The 20747-nt window shown below is 44.0% G+C and overlaps 1 protein-coding gene and 1 long non-coding RNA gene across 2 annotated transcripts in view; both read right to left on the bottom strand.

Annotated features, from left to right (window-relative positions):
• Nucleotides 1-8512: 8512 nt before the first annotated feature.
• Nucleotides 8513-20747, bottom strand: part of LOC102016656 — a 27563-nt gene continuing 15328 nt past the window's right edge. The window contains exons 5-6 of the mRNA XM_013514718.1: nucleotides 10864-11008; nucleotides 8513-8951 (exon numbers count right to left, since the gene is read on the bottom strand). Of these exons, the coding sequence (XP_013370172.1) occupies nucleotides 8773-8951; nucleotides 10864-11008 (324 nt within the window). The 3' untranslated portion in view covers nucleotides 8513-8772. The remainder of the gene's footprint in view (nucleotides 8952-10863; nucleotides 11009-20747) is intronic.
• Nucleotides 15674-18567, bottom strand: LOC102016866. The gene is made up of 2 exons (XR_259146.2): nucleotides 17939-18567; nucleotides 15674-16692 (listed from the first exon to the last, which is right to left on the bottom strand). It is a non-coding gene; the product is annotated as an uncharacterized LOC102016866 (long non-coding RNA).

Here is a 20747-nt window from a genome sequence, read left to right as displayed (position 1 = left end):
TCTCTCAATACTTTGAAGACTTTTTTCCATCATTTGCTGGCATCTGTTAGTGAGAAGGTGGTTCTCAGTCAGGTTGCCATTTCTTTGTGGAAAAGCTCCCTTCCCTGTCCTGTTATGTAAAAGATATTTTCCTTCCTTCACATTCTGTAGTTTTCAGAATGATGAATAAAGGTGTGGTTTTGGTTTTATTTTCCTTGAGATTTAGAATGCTTTTTAAACTAGTGGATTCATGTTTTTACAATTGTGGAAATGTCTCAATCATTATTACTTTACATACTGCCTTAAAAATAATGCTGTTTCATGTATTTTGGAGAATCTCACTCTACCTCCGGTCAGCAACCCTCCCATACTTCTTTATTTTTCTGTGCTGTGTTCTGAATGATTTCCCTGAGTCTTCCAATTTGTGCTCTAAAATGGTGCCTGTTATTTGTACCACTTGAGAAGTCTGTTATTTCAATGAATATTATTTCCTTTTTTTGATGGTTAGTCTAGAATCTGTTGGTTTTTAATTCAAATTCATTGTGTGTGTATGTCTGTCTGTCTGTGATGTACTAGGGAATGAACCTGGGGCTTTTGCACTGAGCTACATTCCTAGCCCTTTTTATTTATTCATTTATTTATTTTGAGACAGAATCTCACTACGTCACTAAGTTGCTCAGACTGGGCTCAAACCTGCAGTCCCCCTGCCTTTGCCTGTCTGAGTGCCGGTATTTTGGGCATGTACCACTAGACCTGACTCCATTTGTTATTTTTTAAAATAATAGTTTATTCTTCCCTCATGAACTCTATTCCTGCTTTTAAAAATCTCTTTGTATATTTTAAGCATACTTGTTCTAAAATCTATTTCTGTATTATCTAGAGTTCCTCATTATTATTTCTCCCATATTCTGTGTGTGCCGTCTCTCATGGTGTCACACGTCCGCAAATGCTTTGTAATTTTGGCTTGTGAGCTCATGTTGGCGTGAGTATGTTCTGCCAAGGTCCTGTGCTGGCCTGTCATGAGGGCATTCCTGTAGCCGGGCCCACTCACACTCGTTGCTTGGCTGCGCGTTCGTACAACACAAAGCCTGAAGAAACACAGTCATCCCTTCGCAGCGTGTAGTGTGGGCTGCTGCTTCTTTGTGCTTGAGCCTGTTTGGCAGTCGCTGTGTGCTGCAGTTTCAGCACTTGTAGGTTTCTCTCTGTGGCACTGAGAGATCCTCCTCTCTTTAGGGAGTTCAGCAATGTAGTAAAACAATTAATCAGCCGTCTCAGTGTGTTTGGCATGAGGACGAAGGGTGAATGAACTCATTTCTTTTAAGCTCTTTGCCAATATTCTGTTGTACTTCAGGTAATTTTAATTGCGAGACGAGAAACACCACTTCAAGAGCATTATTTCAAGTGAATAGTGAAGACGGGAGAGAAGGCAGACTAAAGCGTTTTAAGAAATAAATACATAGAACATAAAAGCTATAAATGTAGGCTGCCTTCCTCCCCCTCTCTTTATTACCTGTCATCTATCATTTACTTGTCTATCTGTAAGAAAGTATTATGCTCACCATTTTTTTCTACAAGAAAAGGGACATTTATTGAATGGAAGGACAGGAAGTGGTGAGGAATGCTCTTAGATGAAGAGGACAGGAAACAGAAACATCTTTTTCAGAAACAAGAGAAGGAAGAAATATGGAGGCAGAGGAAATTAAGGTGAGGGAGCTCTCACTGGCCGATCTTAATCTCCAAGAGGTAAGAATAAGGCCGGGAGCCCAGTGGCAGTACAGACCGTGACAGCTCTAGCTGGTGCGCATTAGGTGGAGATGTGGATAAGGACTGTGGGGGCTGGGAAGACAGATGTTAACTGTTTAGGGGGAGGAGTCCCGGAGAAGGGTCCGTTGTGAGTACAGTATTCATTCGTATGAATTCTGGCGCGAAGGAGTTACCTGATGGGGGGCTAGCTGGAAGACTTGAGAACATAAGCGTCCCACCGTTCAAGGTACCAGGAGGCCTTTTGGTAATGCTTCAGACAATGTTTGTGTCTGATGCTTTCTGAAAAGCAGGTAGAGTCATAGTTCACTCCACACTTACATATGGCTGAGGCCACATTGATCAGTTTTACCTGGGTATGTGTTCACACAGTGCTATTTCTGTACAGCTTGGTTTTAAACAGATGAGTCCTCAAGAGTCCCATGAAATAGAAGCATTCAGGAACCAGAACCTCAGTGGAGCTCTGGTGAGCAGTGGGTCAGGAGCCCGGAGCTGCAGACCTACCGGTTCTGCCACCCACGTGTGATTGGAGGCAAGTGTCTGCACTTCAGCAGGCCTCTGTTTCCTCATTAAAAGGAAGGCATTTGACAAATGATCTCTGAAAATGTGTGACTCGTGTGAATGAGAGTTCTAAAATTTTAATTCATATAACCTGCCAGAGAGGAAAAGACCACACTGTGATCACTTAATAATCACCTCTCAACTGAAATGTCTAATATATTTGCTAATATGTCAGTTTCTCAGAAAATATTTTAGGTTTGTGTAAGTGCCCTTTAGTTTTTATTTCCTAGAAGCAAAGATTACCTTCTCAATACAGGGTAGCCATCCTCATTATTACTGGATTTTATATACAAGAAGAAAAATCATGCTGTGTGGTATGGAAATCTAGTTGTTTGCTAAAATTAATTTTACTAAATTATATTGATCTGAATGCTTTACTGTAGGTTTTTTTTTTTTAAAGAAAAGCTTTATTTCTTCCTTTTCTTAAAAATGCCCCACATACACTAAACTGGCTCTTAAAAACTAACATCTCAATCAACTGGTTTCAAGCCTTGTCAAACTTGTTATACCTCCTATGGTCTTATCTGTAACAGTCCTATTATAAATATTTGCTTTTAATTTATTTGAAAATAACTCAGACACCCCAGTTATAATCAGAAACCTTACCTTTACTTTGATGCTTCAAAGCTTAGAAAGAAAACAAGAAAACATAATGCCAACAAATCTGGCTGCCAACTCTGTTTCCAAGGAAACGGAGTAGATCATCAAAAACAAAATAAGGATTTTCAACCTGATTACCCTTTTCACCAGTTCAGTCTCACTGCTGCAAAATGAAACACAACATAACCTCAGCCTTGCAGTCCCGAATTTAATTCTGTTTGTGCTGTCTCCCACGATTAAAACCAGGCGAAGAATGTAATCTCTTGGGTTATATGGCGGTTTGCCTGTACACAGAGCTAAAGTCCTTCACAAGGATTAAGACTGCCTGGTGAATAGAAAGCATTCCGTGCCTGTGCCGAATAGCCTGATATATTTTAACCTGTACAATGTCAAATGTTCCCATTATGGAAATCAGATTTTATATTTCTTGGGAATAATATAAGAAAGTCATGGGAATGTATGAGAAAAGAGTAGCGACTTCCTGCATGAAATGATTCATTTAAAGAAATAAGAATGAGAGGAGAGAGAGGGTGCAAAGCGGGGAGGGGCCGAGGGGAAATAACTGGCCTTCCATCCGACCCGTAAAACACCATGACGGCGTGTCCTCTGTCCCACCAATTGGTGCCTCCTCTGGACAGTTACGATCCTGAGAGACCACAGCTAATGACATTTGGTTAGATAGATAACAAAAGCACAGTTCAGCATTATGATGTTATTCAGTGGTGCTATGTATTTTGTAAAAAGCAGTATTCCATTATGTAAAAATTTTAGAATCAGAGAATTCTTTTCAGGGTGAACTGCACAACAGAAATTCGCTGTTGGGAAAGAACAGTTTAAGAGGCGTTAGATGACATCTTGATAATTTCAGATAATGAATACTGAAATTCAGATAATAGGTCTATTGGGAAAAAATGGTGAAAGTAGTCATTATCTGGGGTCTTACTTATGTCTGTTTTTTGCTTATGTATCCATTTCCCGCAAAGAATTCAAAGTTCTCAAAGGCATAGGCTGTATGACTATCTTTTTATACCTAAGCCCAGCGAAGGGCCTTGGAACTGGAGGTACTCTATAAGTATTTCTGAATAAATTTTAAAATTAGTTTATTTATTTATTTATTTTTTTGGTACCAGAAATCAACCTCGTGACCTTGCACTTGCCACACAGGTGCTGTAAAATTAATTTAATTAACACCCTATATTTCAGTTCAAAGCTTTCGCGACATTTGGGCTTCTTATTATGAAATGCAAAATTATGGCAAACAATTTCATTGCAAAAAGTAATAGCCAACGTGGATTATTTACTGTAAAACAACTCTCCATATGTAAAAAGACTTGGAGTATAAGCTACGAATTTGGAAGACTGTGTTGGAAGAGAGTGCCAGTAATACATGGTTGTGTCGGGATGCGATACCAACGACACACAGGACAGTGTGCACTTGTGTTGGGAATGGAAAGGTGCATACGATGGCTGGTTTTGAATAAAGCACACGATGTGTTTAAGCAAAGCGTGGGCCTTGAGACCTCTGGGAAGGATAGTGAAGGATCTGGACATGTGTACTTTCCTATATATTGAGGAGGTTTGGCTAGATGGCAGTCCGCACCTTCCTATAAAGGGCCGGATAATAAATATTGCAGGCCTTGAGGGCCACAAGGCTTCCATAACAGTTCATCAGCTCCGCCTTCATGGATGAAAGGAGCTGCAGGAGTGGGTGAGTTCATAACATGGCTCGGCAGTAATAGAATTTGACTTGGCAGACAGGAAGTAGAGAGAAGATCGAATAACGCCCCCAGTTACCAGTTCTTAAAAACATTATAAGATAAATACTAATTTGTTTCATTTATACTATTAGTTTCTTTTGTTCACTGAAAAGAGTTTTGTCCTTTTGTTTGTTTCTTCTTCCTAAGAGAGAATCTCTTTTTGTCTATGACTTATATAGACTCTGAGTAACACTTTGGCCATCCTTTTAAGATCATGATACAAGGTACATAAACCACTGCTATTCTCTAATTATTTTGTCATGAAAATTTATTTTGTTTTTTTCATAGAAGAGGTGTTCTGATACTTACTTTATTCATATCTACTTGTAGTACATTAAAATTAAAAAAGAAACGTACAGGGGACCAGATTTGGCCTGTTGGCCATGGTTTGCAATCCCTAAACGAGAAGATACCTCGTTCAGTATTCCACATTCAGTATCCTTTATCTGTAAGTGCTAACATGAGCCAACATAGATTTTCCAAACTCACTGGACATCTGTCAAGAAATGTGACTGATGGTAACATTCACAGGCGTATTTAGTCTTATGGTTCAACTTTTAGCTAAATATGTCCACTTCCTACAGTTTTATGTAGTATCATTATATATATATGAAATATTATGACACTGCTTGATCTAGTATTATGACTAATTTTATAGTAGGTCCAATTTTTTTTTTTTTTTTTTTGTCTTTTTGAGACAAGGTCTGGCTATGCCATTCAGGTTGGCCTTGAGCTCATTTTGCTGGCCTCGAACTTACAACAATCCTCCTGCCTCAGCCTCCTGAGTGCTGGGATTATAAGCGTGCGCCACCATGCCTGGCAGTAGGTCCATTTTTATAGGAATGTACTTGCTTCATTATTAATCCAGTGAGCAACGAGACCCAGCCAAGGTTTAACAATGTAATTTCAGATAGTGATGCATATAAGTAACATTTTGAGATTTCAACAAAAACAGCAATGTGATATGAAAATATGTGATTTTTTAATTTTAATGAAATACAAGTAGATATTAATAAAAATATAAAAAGCACTTTTCTATGGAAAAATAAAATTTCATAAGGAAATAACTAGAGAATTACAATAGTCATATGTCATTATCTTAAAAGAATGGCCAAAGTGTTAATAGATCCACTTCAGGGAGGGTTTTTTTTTTTCATTTCAGGGTTTTTTGTTTTGGTTTTGGTTTTGGTTTTTGAGAGAGAGCCTCACTATGTAGTTCAGGCTGGCTTTAAACTCACTATGTAGCTCAGACTGAAACTGAACTCATGACAGTTTTTCTACCTCAGCTTCCCAAGTGCTGGGATTATAGGCATACACCGCCATGCCCAGATAATAGATCCATTTTTGTGTGTGTATGTTTTTATTTTTTGAGACAGGGTTTCACTATGTAGTTCAGGTTGTCCTTGAACTCATGGCGATCCTCTTGCTTCAGCCTCCTGAATGCTGGGAGATACATTCTTAATAACTATAAATATAATTTAATAAGCATATTCAAACACATATAGAAAACCCCTCAATGGAGCTTTGAGGAAATATAAATGCCTTAAATTTATTCATTTATCTTGCTATCTTGTAGAGGGCAGAGGACCAAAGTGAGTCATGCAAATGTCAGGATATTTATCCAGCACCAGGAAGTTAAACCTGCACAAAACTACATTTCCCTTCTTACCATGTGAGGGTCTCACCTGTAAAATTCCCAGTGTATACTTTTCCCTGATCCTGTTGCAAGGCCACTGAAGGAGGGAAAGGCTTTAAAAAAATTTTTTTGTGTGCTAAAAACAAAAAGGTTTCATTTTCTGCTCGAAGGACAAACACCTGCTTAAGACACAGTCTCGGTAAAAGGGGTTAATGGTGGGAGCCACTGGCACTGCGGCGAAGGGGCGCGGAGGGTATCTTGTTTTCTCTGACAGCTTTGAATGCTGAATTACTTATGACCTGGTAAGAAGCAGGGGTCATTTCCCAGGAAATGGAATCCAAATAAACGTTTCCCAGCTAATGGCATAACTTAAGGAGGCCTGCTCCAGTTTTGGCCTGTGACTCACTATTTTTATGATTTGGGGAATTATTTAGTTCCTTTGAGCCTCAATTTCCTCATCTACAAAATGGGAAGAATAATTCTGTCCTGGGGGCTGTTGGAAGTGCACAGTTATCCGTGTAAAGTGCGGGGTATGTAGTAGGTACTCAATACAGGAGACTTTTATCACGGTGGTCTCCATAGCATTTGGAACAGTAAAAACACTCTCCTGACACTAAAAGGGAAAGAAAAAGGAAAGAGGGCCAGCTCTTTAAAAACAAGGACCACCATCTTTCCATCTCTCAGAGAGAGCATGGTGAGCTGCATGGAGGTGACACTCACAAACTGGCAGAAGGAGAAAGTCTAGCGGAGAGATAAGTGTGCTTATTTACAAGCAGCAGGAAGGTAGTGAAAGGTTTCTTTCCCAGGGCTAGGGATCCCTCAGGGCCAAGTGCATTTCAGTGAAGGCCACAGTTTCTTTTTTTTTTTTTTTTTAATTTTAAAGAGAATAGTAATAATAAAAGAACAATAGCAAAATACCAACAACATAGACAAAAACAAAGCAAAAACAATAAAAATGATAAAGGGTTTCAGAGCAAAGTGATAGGAATTAACACTGGTTGTTATATTATGTATTGTTATCTTCAACAAGGTTGCTGAGATTACCAGATGTAAGAATGCAAGATTGATCAAACCATTAAAGAGAATAAAAAATAAAAACAAAAAAAAACCCCATTAGAAACAATACAGAATTTTACTAGACAAGATGGTAGGAATTCACAAACGGTTGTTATATTGCATATCGTTGTCTTCAAATTATTTGTTCACATTACCAGATATGAGCACGCAAAATTGGTCAAAAAATTAAGCATTAACTGTTCCTTTCAATAAACCATTAGACATCAGCAGTACAGTTGTCCCAGCTATCCTTCTATATACATATGTATTTTTTTTCCTTTCTTCCTTCTTTCTTTTTCTCCTTTCCCTCATCCCAGTTCTTTCCTTTGAGCAGTTTCTTTCCCTTTCATAATACCTATTGTACATTTTGGGTTTTGTTTACTCTTTTGCGTTCTTACACTAGGGAGACAATGCATTGTGTTTACACATGTGGGTCTGATTTTTTTTCACTTATGAGTATGGTCTCTAGTTGCATCCATTTACCTATAAAAGCCTTGAGATTATCTTTTTTATAGCTGAGTAATACTCCATTGTATAGAAATACCACATCTTTTTTATTCATTCCTCAGTTGAGGGACATTTGGGTTGTTTCCAAGATTTAGCTATGACAAATTGCGCTGCTATAAACATGGGTGCACATATGTCGCTGTGGTATGAGGTTTTTAATTCTTCTGGGAAAATACCCAGAAGGAGAACATTTGGATTATGTGGGACTTCTAATCCTAGTTTTTGAGGAATCTCCACACTGATTTCCACAGTGGCTGCACCAGTCTACACTCCCACCAGCAGTGAGAAGGGTTCCTTTTCCCCCACAGCCTCTCCAGCATTTGTTATTGGTTGACTTCTTGATGCTAGCCATTCTTTCCGGGATGAGATGGAATCTCAGTGTTGTCTCAATTTGCATTTCCTGAATGACCGAAGGTGCTGAATTTTTTTCATGTGTTTATTTCCCATTTGTATTTCTTCATCTGAGAAGTGTGCATTCATCTCAGATGCCCATTTTTGGATTGGATCTTTGAATTTTTTTGGGGGGGGGTCTGTTTTTTTTAAATTCTTTATATGTTCTAGAGAGAAGTCCTTTGTCTGAGGGGCAGGTGGCTAAAATATTTCCCCAATTCATGGGTTTTCTTTTCACTCTGTTGGTGATTTTTTGATGTGCAAATACTTTTCAAGAAGAGGAGATCCCAGTTGTTGATTCTTTGAAGTGTTTCCTGCGAAGGCCACAGTTTCTGAGGACAGCTGATCGTGACCCCTGCTACGTACGCCAGCGGCGCCAAGCAGGGTCCGGGGGATTGCGGAGTTTCCCTTCGGGGCTCTCCCGACAGCTGTGCAGCTTTCTCCGGGGCTGCCCGGCCGGCCGCAAACCTCCGCCGGCTCCTGTCATCTGTTTCTCCCGGTGCCTGCTGCCGCCAGAGCTCTGCTTCAAGGCCCCTGCGAGCTGAGGCAGCCGAGGCCCCGGCGCACGGGGCGGAGGCGGGCGCAGCGAGGTCCTGGCCCTGCCACGCCCCAAGCCCCGGGGCGCGCCAGGAGCTCCTCTCCGGGGTGCATGGACAGTGACCATGTGGCTCTTCGCCCAGTCACAGGGTCAGCAGGGAGTCTGTCTGGAAGGGTTGGCCCGATTTTCAGTCTGTGATTCGCCTTCCTGTGTCCGCCCTTCCTGCCCCGGCACTCCCGCTCATGCTGCTGCCCCCCGGATGGAGGGCGGGGGAGCTGCCTTCTCTCACAGAAGGGCGCAGAGATGGGTGCCTGCAAAGCAGCATTGCAGAGAATCCAAAGGCAAGGGCGGGACAGGGGTCAGAGATCATAGATCTACAGGTTCCAAAGTTTAGTCAGCAGGAACGAACTGGGCAGCAGATCACAGTCAACCATCAAAGGTACCGCGTCGGAACAGAAGAGACAACCAGGGAGCAAGGAAGGAGCAAAAGGACCAAGCGCCAGCTTCTCCGGGAGCCCCCGTGGGTCTGCTCCTCACCCTTCTCCCCAGAGAGAAGGCACTGCGTCCTAAGTAGGCACTGCTCCTGGGCAGGCCCTTGCTCAGCCAGATGCATAACAGCATTCATCTCAATAGCCACAGGGTAGAAGCAGCTCAACTGTCCATCAACAGCAAGGGGATAAACAAACTATATGTGCATTTTTTAGGGGCTGTGGAATGTGTCCAAGGGAAGATGGCACATGCACACGGGCACACCCGCGCTCGCGTGCACGCATGCACACACACACAGAGCAATATTGGTGTTGCAGTGGAAGCATTCTGACACTGCTATTATGTGTTTGAACTTTGAAGATATTAGAAAAAGTGTATAAGCCAGTCACACAAGGATAACTACCGTATAATTCCACTTAGGTGCTGCCTGCAGTGGTCCTATTCGTAGAGATAGAAAGTAGAATAGTGGTTGGCAGGGGCTGGCGGGGAGAGGCATAGATGGTTATTTGTAATGAGTGTAGACTTGCAGTTTTGCAGCATGTGATTTATCCAGGTGGACGGCAGTGACGGTTATACAACTCTGTGTGTGCCACTAAACTGTACAGCGAGGATGGCAAAGATGGGAAATTTTTATATATTTTACCCCAATTTTTTAAAATGAGAGGTGGCTTTTGAAGACTATCATTTTTCACAGCAGCAGGCGACTGATTATACATGAATCCTGTACTCAGAGCATTTTTAGTGGGAAATCCAGTGATTCTTTTTTTCAGAGAAAAAAAGTATAAAAACATATTTTTTAGAATTTTTAGAAGCTGGGCATTGTGGTTGGTGAATGCTTGTAATCCCAGCATGCAGGAGGCTGAGGCAGGAGGATCGTTGCGAGTTTGAGGCCAGCCTGGGTTACAAAGTGAATTCAAGACCAGCCTGAACTGCAGAGTGAGACCTTGTCTCAAAAAGACCAAAAAAAATTTTTTTAGGAATTTTTTAAATGAAAGTGTCTTCCACTGGTGAAAAGTCAGCACTTTTCTGCCACAATGATGCTTTCCTGAACAGTGATGAAGAGCCCGCCCAACTACGAGGTGGGCAGGAGAGGGCAAGGTGTGAGGGCGGTGTGTGATGCAGGGCTCAGTGTGCGACGCAGGCTCAGCGTGTGATTCAGGCTCAGCATGTGCAGGAAAAATCTAGAAAGAGAAGGGGAAGGGAGGGGGCTGTTGGACAGAACAAGGAACGGAAAGTGGAAAGTGTGGCCGGAGGCAGAGGGAGAACATGGAGAAAAGGCTTTCTGCTGAGGAAGGCTGTGGACCACAACAGCGAGAATAACGAGGACGTCGAAACTTCCTAACCTGTCAGCAGAAGAGCTCGACAGAGAGGACACTGAGAGTAAAACAAAGCGAGATGGATCTTTTAGTCCCCCAGTGCTGAGCAAAACAAGCCTAGAGAAAGACCCGAGGCACAGACCTACCCTCGGACCTGAGAGGGCCCTGCAGAGTTCTTACCCTCGGACCTGAGAGGGCCCAGAGCTCTGCAGAGGAGGAAGGGCCTCTCCACCCAGGTCTCTGTATAGAACAAACTTCCCGCGCGGCACTCACCTGCAGGGTTTTTAACATAGAGATGTGCCGACACCCGGGGGTTGTTCTGCAGTGGTTTTGGGTGAGACTGGACATCTGCATTTCTGGTAAGTTTCCAGGTGATGCCGAGGCTCCTGGCTTGACAGCCGCACTGAGAACCGTGGCTCTAGAACGAAAGCGGTATAGGATGAGTGATTGGTTGTATACCTTTAAAGTTTTTTCAAGGGCTCGAAAAGGAAGGCCCAAATCAAGAACTATAGTGGGAGACCATGCTGAAATTATATAAGTTGAGTAGATTTATCCACATTTGGTTTCTTACAGCCATCGTTAAGGGTGGGAACTTAGTACTGGGCAACATGGCTTTCTAGCAGTATCCCTTGGTGAAGTTCCTTAGCCTCTCCCTACCCTATTTTCTTCATCCATAAAATGAGGCTAATAGAGAACTAACCCAATGGGATTGTTCAGAAGATTGTGATTGATGTCAGCTGGGGAGGTTCCTCAGTGGAATAGTGTTTGTCTAGCATGTATAGAGGCTTGCATTTGATCCCCTGTCCTAAGATTGGTGCATGTATGGGACTTAGCCCTGGACCACAACACATGGTAAGCAGGGCGGACATTTCATTTGGGTGTCCCAGTATCCATCTCTGTGACTCCCGTGTCAGCTATAATTACCTGTCCACTACTATATATAGCTTTTGGAAATCTGAATCTTGGGAACCAAGCCAAGATAATAACCCATCATTCTGATCCTTCCAACTTACCATGGAAACCACTTCCTCTGGAGGCAGGAGATTGATAGACAAAAGTGCAAGGACATGTATTTCCCATACGGAAATGTCTCGCCCATGAATATTCCCTCCGGTGGATACTGAAGAGGGAGAAAGATAACCTAGCGGCTTTCTGGGTGAATTAATTAGCTTGCAACTGCAGTATTATGCACTGTCTCCTATTCCTAGCCCTTTGTGAGAAGCGCTGCAAGGGAAGCAAAGGGTTTCTGTCCTTTAATTGGATGAAAAGCTGAAGCTAGATAAGATGGAGTGTAATTTTTTATTATCTAAAACCTCAATAGAGAATTAATCTGGGAGGAGACTGGTATTTCAATAAAACGGAAATAAATGACCACTTTCAGTTCTCTTCCCTTGGAAGATGTACTTACAGTTGAAAAATGACTGGATTAATGGTTTCCCTTAATACACCACACGGCCACACCTGTAGGAAGACTCCTCGTCTCCATGCTACAGCCTCTTTGGGGGACACAACTCTGCATTCTGTGACCCCCGAACCCATTGTTTAAAATCTGAAGCCAAGCTGTGATGTGGACAGTTCCACTGCACGTGGGCTCTCCCTTGGGATCCAGTGACATATGTGAGCTGTGTGCTCCCAGGCTTGGGGCTTTTCATTTCCGTTTTTAAAATGATTCCCCTTTGAATGGCTTCAAATAGCAGCCACCTTTGGACCGGGCCTCGTCCTTTCTTTCTCTCCTTGTGAACGGAGTTTTCTCTTCTACACGATGATGTGCTTCACAAGGCCCGCCCCACTTTCTAGCTCTGTGAGCGGATGGCTGGGGGTGCTGTTTCCGTGCACTGACGACCTGTGATGAGGGCTTGTGATGCCATTCTGGCTGGTTAAATGTGGGGAGTCAATGGGGACATCTGGGAAAGCTGTCCGCACTCTTAATTAACACATAGGGAGGACATGGCATCTTCCTCTGCTGGGTGTGTTGCATTAGTGCTCTTCAGAGGGAAAGAATCTTGGGAACTTATTAGATAGGCTACAGGAGCAGAGGTGGGACAGTCCACCACGGAGTGACCATCTACACACTGGGCGATCAGAGGACCCCGCAGTTGCTTAGTTCAAAGAGCTGCAAGCTGCAGACCAAGAGGAATCGAGGATGCAGAACCAGCCTGAGACTGCAGGCCTGGAAGCTCCCTGGAGAATCACTCGTGTGAGTCCTCACGGAGAGGCGGAAGAAGCTGCAGCCTGGCGCTCACAGGCAACGGCCATAGCACAAGAGACACCAGCTCAACTGGAAACACAGGCCCACTTCTTCCCTTTCAGTCTACCTAACCTAAGCCAATATGGTGGTGCCACCCACAAGCTGGCCAGTCGCCCACCCTCCCTTCACTGGCTTACACCCACGGACACACCCAGAATCCCATAGGCATCTCTCAATCCAACGAAGTTGACAGTCACAGTTCAGAATCCCTTACGTTGATGCGTGCCCGTGAACTGGGGTTGGGGCAGTCACCTTACAGCTGGAAGTGTACCTAACCTTCAGCGTGGAAAGACAGGGTCTAACAACCCGGGCCTGGATAATGTCACTGAGGGTTGAGTTCAGTGGTCCTAAAAGAGAGGCACTCTTCCTTCAGGTTCTTTGGTAAATGAGAAAACAACATTTCCTATGATCTGACCTATTTCAAGTTTGGTTTTGGGTACTTACGGTAGCATCTCCTCAAAAGCCATCTACATGAAACCAACCCTTTGGATGGATTAAATTTTTGCAAGAGATTCCCAAGAAATGTGAGAAATTTCTTGAGGGCAACAAACGACTTTAGTACCTTGATTTTCATGGTGGTGTCCTCAACAGCAACATACGCCACAATTGGTCAAGCTGTACACTTCAATGTGTATCATTTACTGTCTGTTAAGAATAACTCAAATATGACTTTCTCTGGGCACAATGCGATAAATAATTATTTAAATTAACAATAAAAAGAACACTAGGAAAATCCACTTGGAAATTTAAAATTACTTCTAGAAACTCATGAGTCAAAGAAAAACTCAGGGTACAATTTAGAAATTCGTTAGACCTAAACAGCGGTAGCAACCTTACCCACACAGCCAAGTATTACTGAGTAAAGCTGCCGTCTTTAGTACTCCCACAGGAAAACAGGGTTGACATTAGCAATCCAAGCTGGGAGAGGGAATAAAGAAGAAATGGGGAAAACAGAAGAACAGAAATTAATGAAATAGAAAATATACATGTAACAGAAAAGGTCAACAAAGGAGTATCCTTTTTTTTTTTTGTCTTATTGAGACAGGGTCTCAATACATGGTCCAGGCTGGCTTGGAACTCACTTTGTAACCCAGGCTGGCCTTGAACTGGCATCGATCCTCCTGCCACAGCCTCCTGAGTGCTGAGATTACAAGTGTGCACCACCACACCCATCTTGAAATGACTAAACTTAAAACAGCCAAAGCCCATAAAAAATATCCAAAGCAATGATTTAAAGACAGCGGCCACCAGGGAAGAAGGGCGGTGATTCCTAGGCGGTGGAAAACACGAGCAGAACCTCGTGGGCGCCGCAGTGTGGAATCTCGCGCTTCTGGGCTCGGGGAGAGTCAGGTTGGGCGGGTGCCCAGCAGGCGCTGCTCCGCCCAAGCGGGAGTGCCGGGTCCAGGAAAAGCCCAGTCCCTGCTGCACAGGGGACGCAGGACGCGCGCTCCCCCAGGGGGAAAGGGACGTGTGGCGTTGGGAAGGGAAACAGGAGACCATTGTCCCAGGCTGTCATCTGCTCTTTGGACCACTTTATCTCTCCTAAAACTCACTTACCCTTCCTCTCGTGTTGGTTCCATCCCCTGCTTTTCGCTCCCTTTGGAAGAGGGTATTTAAGTTTTAAACATTTGGCCCTTTGTATTAGTGCACTTTCTGCTAAGTGCAGTAAAACTCCTGATTCTGAGGACTTTGAAAAGAAAAGAGGTTCATTCAGCTCGCAGTTCTGGAGGTTCGAGGGCGCGGGGCCAGCGTGGGCTCTGCTGTGCTGGGCGACGTCACGGCAGAAGCGTGTGCAAAGAGGGAGGGTGCAGGGTGAGACCTGGAGCTGGAGAGCTGGAGAGACAAGGGAGGAGCCCGGCTTGGGCTTTTATGGTAACTCTGGGGCGCTGACCCGCGCCCCGAGAACTACTGATTCCTGCAAGGAGAGGGGGCGCCCTCCTAACCTACTCCTGTCCCACCAACCCCTCCTCTTAGGGGTTCTATGAGCTCCCACTTTGCCGCACTACCCACCAAGCCCCCAGCACACGAAACTCTGGGAGACGAACTCAAATCATGCCCAAATCATGTACCCTTTTGTTTGAAGGGACCAGGAACAAAGCTGCCTCAGCCACCTCGGGAAACTCACCATTCACCAGCGGGAGCCCCGGACTAGGGAGGGGCAGGAGAAGCGGGCGCAGGTGGTGGGTGTGGGGCTCAGACCTGGGGAGCCGGACGCTTGCAGGGTACTCAGTTTACCTGTCAGGTATATCTCAATCTGTTAAAAATTAACAAGTAGCAAAAACTAAATCAAAAACGTTAAAAAGGAAAACTTTAAAATGCTTCCTTATTTGAACAATTTCATACACAGAATGGACTGAAGAAAGAGGAAAGGCGAACTGTCCTGTATCTATGAAAAATTAGGGCAGAATTTTAAAACTATTCCCAAAAGAGTACTGTCCCTAGAAAAATGTTCATGCTATTTTAGCAAATATTTAAATGGAATCGATTAAAAAATAAGCTAGGAGTAAATCCATATGTTCAATACCCACTAAAAATGTAAAATACGCTAAACTCAACACTTAAGAGCCAGGTGTGGTGGTGCACGCCTGTAATCCCAGCACTTGGGCGGCTGAGACCAGCCCGGGTTACACAGTTAATTCAAGGCTGATCTGAACTACATAGTGAGACCCTGGTGCAAAACAAAATAACAAAAATAAAAAACAAATAGAGAAAAAAACCCAACCCTAACTAGAAGAGTTAGCATAATTATCTCAATAACTGGTAAAGCAGACAAAATTTGAATCCTGACACAAATATTTCCAGAGAATAAAAAGACGGCTCAGACTCCACAACCCATTGTATGAGGTTAAAAGACTTTAATACCAAATGCAGTACAAAAAAGTAAACATCAATTTCACCCATGGAAATAAAGTAAAATAATAACCAATAAAACATTTTCCAGTGTATAAAAAAGACATGTTGTGACTAGTTATGTTTCTTCTCAGAAATATAAGATTGGTTTAGCATTAAAAATACATCAGTTTACTACCTTAACAAATTAGAAGGGAAAACTATTATCTTGATAGGTGGAGAAAAAAATTAATGAAATTCAACATTGTATTCCAAAAACTATTAGGAATCTATGGCTCTAGAGAACTTGCTCAATCTGATAAAAAGCTTCTAGCGATCTTTAGCAGATCCTCCATTTAATGGTAAAGTGTTGAAAGCACTTCCTGTAAGATCAGAGATAAGACAAAGGTAGCACCGTGACTTTTGTTATAGTCTCTATTTTATGACAAGAATGTTCAGTATCATCTGCCTTGGACCAGGGGACCACAGTCACGCAGCCTGGGCCCTAAGATGGTACACTGCCGTTCCACAGGCCCTGCCCCCCAACACGCACCGAGGCACAGGACGGAGCCGGGGCCACCTCCGAAAAGCACGTACGTGGCACTCGGCTGTGTGGGGTGAGAGGCTCTGGCAGATGCACGTCCACGCAGAAGCCAGTGGCAAAGGGAAAATGCATGATTATTTAGCGCAGTGTATTTTTTCCACTCGTGTCTTAAGATGCGGCTCAGGTTCCGCACCTTTCGGGAGTCCTCTCTGACCGCCCCGACCAGGTGAGATGTGGCACTCCAAGGCCTCCTCAGTCCCTGTGCTCTTCTCCTCCGCTGTCCTTACCCGAGTTAGCCGGGGCCCCCTGCTCGCCCAGCAGACTCTGCGTCTGTCATCTCATCTCATCATCTCGGCTGGCACACGGGGCTCACCGAGTGCTTGCTGAGTGGATGAGTGAAGGGGTAGCGAGGGAACAAGGGAATAGGAAACCGGTCTATCTGGAGCCAAGAAGTAGCAGGCAGAGATGAAAACGGAGAGAGCTGAAGGAATAAAACAGGAAATCCAGATCTCCCTCCCGTTAACATCCGGTCATAAAAGATGACGCACTGTACAATGATACACACACGAAATGTTCAGACTAGGCACAGAATAGATCAGTGGAGGCCCAGGACTGAGGTAGGGGTGGACCGGGGAGGTCTTTGCTAATGGAGACAGGGTTTCTTTTGGAGGTGATGGAGTTTTTTTAAAAGTTTATTAGTACATGCTTGTAGTACATGATTACATTCCTTGTGGGGAGTTGGTACGTGTATGTGGCACATTTTAATTCTCTTTTACTTCGCCTCTTCTCCGCGCTCCCTCCATCTCTTGGTCTGCTTCCCATCTGCAGAAGATCTACCTCTGTTTCCTATGTTTTAAAGTTAGATCATGCTCACAATTGTACAGCTCTATGTCTATGCTGAAAACTATGGACTTACACACTTTAAAACGAAGGGGAATTGCAGGGCATGTGACTTGTGATACATTCTTTTTTTCCTTTTTTGTACTGCGAATCGAACTCAGGACCTTGTGCTTGCCAGGCAGGCATTTGCACCTCTGAGCTATATCCTTGGCCCTAGGGCATATGACTTGTATCTCAAGGTGATTTTTAAGAAAGATCACCATAGCATCATAGATACCTCTTCTAGGGAACCAAATAAATCGTGATGACAGTTACCACTAACGGGAATAAAGACCGAGACAGATTTGGAAGGGAAGCTGCTGACCTCGGGTTAGACAGGCGGGACAGTCACTGAAGGGCGGAAGAGAACAGACTTCCCCGCGATGAAGGTGAGACACCGAATTACAGAATCATGGTTGCATCCACGAGCCACAGTATCCTGGAATTTTATATTAAAATAGACTGGGCGCCTAAATTTTTAAAAAGTGAGATAAAATTTTCCTCTGCTTGCCATTTTCTTGTTTAAAAGGTGTTTCATTAATTTATCACAACTATTATTCAATGGAATGCTCGCTTTAAGTTGTCATTATCAGATTCTAAAAGAATCCCAAGGTTGAACTATCTTTAAAACCTTTACCTGGACGTGGGTGGGAGGAAGTTATTTTGATACCGGTGGGGAGGTTAGCTGCGCCCTCCGTGACTGGCTGCTTCTGCCGGGTTCTGAAAGCCCGGCCCATTCCAGGGGCAATGAGGGCCGGGCGGGGGGCATATGCACTCAGGACCGTGAAAGAGGTCGTGAAACCCCAGGCTCACACTGACGCGACAGCGGAGGCCCCTCCCTCCCTCACCTGAAGCTCTGGTAATTTTGTTGGTTAAGGCTTCACATTGACTTCTCCCACGGAGGCTGCCCGCGGCTTCTCTAGCAAATTGGCATCCTACGGAGAGCCAGGTACTTTGAAGATTTCTAATTAGGAGAAGCTAAAGGTTACATAAGCTCAGCTGTCAAATTGACTGCCTGACCTTAAAAGCAAACAAAGGCTACTTCCCTCTCCTCCTCCTCTCTTCTTCACCCAAGACCTCAATTAGATATAAAATTTTAAATGCAAGCATAAAGTTGTGTGGCAGCTCGGGTCTGAGGAAACGGTGAGCGAGCTGTCCGTGATCAATGAACAGACCCAGATGACTTCCATCTCTACTTCTGAGCATTCGTAGCCCATCGCTTCCGCATTTGGCCTCAGTTTCAACTGGCGCAGAGAGGACGGAAGCACGCGGTAAATCATTGCACCCACAGAACTTTGTCTCTGAAGCATATTCGCTACATTTTTAAAAACAAGATCATTTCAGTCTTGAGTTCCAGATTGTATTGCCCATGCAAAAATCCAAACAGACCACGGTAGCTACAGCCCACTTTGGAATGTGGTATTTAAAAAAATTTTTAATGTTTTTGGGTGTTTTTTTTTTTTTTTTTAAAGAAGGTTTTGTTGTGCAGTTCAGGGTGGCCTTGAACTCACAGCAATCCTCTTGCCTCAGCCTCCCAAGTGCTGGGATTACGTGCGTGCGCCACCACACCCAGCTGTAATGTGTTCTTGTTGCCAAAAATAAATGAATAAATTAAAAACCCTAGTGATCACCTAGCTGATAAATTATTTCACTGATTGTGGTTTAGAAAATATTTCTAATGCAACTGTGACCTGTCTTTACCTGTACAAGCAATTGTGCTCACACACATAGCTATGCACAAATTACCGTGGATCCAAATCCCATTGTCTGTCAATAGCAGCCCTTTCCTCCAAAGTGACCCTAGCTGCTTCTGGCGGTCCCGAGCAGGTGCTTTCAGTGCACCCACAAAGCCGTCGTGCAGCTTCCATCACTCCATGGATCTCTTGTCCGCTTGGTGTACTGAGCACCCGCCGCCTGCTGCGCAGGGCCACGGCTGGGTCCTACAGGACTCTGCCACAGCGCTTTTCCTCACCTGCGCTAGTTCTCCCGTGTCAACTCTGACAGCTGACAAGTAACTGAAAAGTCTTTTCCCACCTCTGCTAGAGGAGTCCACTGTGAAACACTCAACCGAGAATGTGCTGAGAGTACCGTCTCCTAAGGTCCCTATGGCTTCTTCTTTTTTTTTTTTTATGGTACCAGGAATCGAACTCAGGACCTTGTGCTGGCCAGGCATGTTTGTGCTGCAGAGCTGTATCCATGGCCTGTGGCTTCTGACTTCAGGCACCAGAACAAAGCTTCGTTCCATCTGGAGATGGGGACAAGGCCCTTCTCAGCTCTGTGCTGCTCGTGGACATCTAGGCCCTGAAGCAATGCGTTTTATTGTGGTAAAAGATATGTTGTCATTAGCCCCATTGAAATACAGCCCCTTGCTTTGAACACACGATCCTATCCTTCTTGCCACTTTCTGAAAAAGTTCTGGAAGTCCTCTTTCACCAATGTCTTTTAAAAATGTGATCAAAAATACAGTGAATGCTGTCTTCAAGTGCTCTCCAATGGAAAGGCAGGCTCATAGAAACACGGTGCTGTGGCCTCATCCATCTTATTCACCAGACCTGGCATTGTGTGACTTCTGGTCTTCCTCAAAGACAAAAGGACCATGAAAGGGAAATGTGCTGAACTGATTCAAGACATAGCCACAACAGTGCAGCTAAACACACTTAGGAAAGAGGACTTCCTGAAATGCTTCAGAAAGCGCCAAGAACAATGGCATAAGTGTGTCTGAAATAAGAGGGATGATGGCAATGTGTCTTTTACTGTAATACACTTCTAAAAACATTTAAACACCCTGGTTTTTGATCACACTTTGTGAAATGAAACCACCTGCAGATTCTGCTCAGGGCTAGGGAATAGCTGTGATAATTTATGCATAGCTATAATGTGTGACCACATTTGTTTGCTTCTACAGGCAAAGACGGGTGACAGTTGGGTCAGAAATATTCTCTAAAGCACAATTAGTTGAAATAGAAGCAGTTCAGTGAACTTTGGCCACTCTTCAGCCTTCTCAAGCACAGGCTGGTGTGGCAGATGTTGGTGCAAGTTTCTTTAATTATTTGGAGACAGTTATGAATAGCAAGGAGCATGAAGTGTAGTACTGAGTGTAGCACTGAGACCAAAGTGGCAAACAATTCTTACAGACACTGAAAAAAGTTTAGTGTGGTTACCTCTAAACTTAGGAAATTTACTAGGCAAAAATACACAACATGTCAGGAAAAAGATTCAACTCTGTAAGATGGAGAAGTCATGTTTGTCTTAGTCACTTTCTTTGTTCTGAGAAAAAACTGACACCCACAAGTCACAAGAGGAGAGGTGTGTTCTAGCTCACAGTTTTTAGCAGTTCCAAAGCAGGAAGGCGTGCTGGAAGGGTCTGTCGGAGGAAAGCTGCCCCTGTCACAGTGGGCAGGAAGTAGAGTAGGGAGGGAGGAGCTGGGGAGGCAGAGGAACCCCTCTGGGTCACATCCCCAGTGGCCAGCAAGTCAGCTATAGCAGCCCCAGAATCCAGTCATCTTCCAAACGCCTGAGGCAGCCAGGGCTCGTTTTAGATCTAAGCCATAATATCAGGGAAGAACACACAGCAACGTCCCAGGGCAAACCCAACCAAACCAACCCACCCAACCCAACCAAACCAACCAAACCAACCAAACCAACCAAACCAACCAA

This window comes from Chinchilla lanigera, unplaced genomic scaffold (genome assembly GCF_000276665.1).
Source record: "Chinchilla lanigera isolate Chin_1 unplaced genomic scaffold, ChiLan1.0 scaffold00002, whole genome shotgun sequence".
Taxonomy (NCBI): Eukaryota; Metazoa; Chordata; class Mammalia; order Rodentia; family Chinchillidae; genus Chinchilla; species Chinchilla lanigera.
The sequence above is the reverse complement of the archived record's forward strand: the minus strand, read 5'-3'. Positions and strand labels throughout refer to the sequence as shown.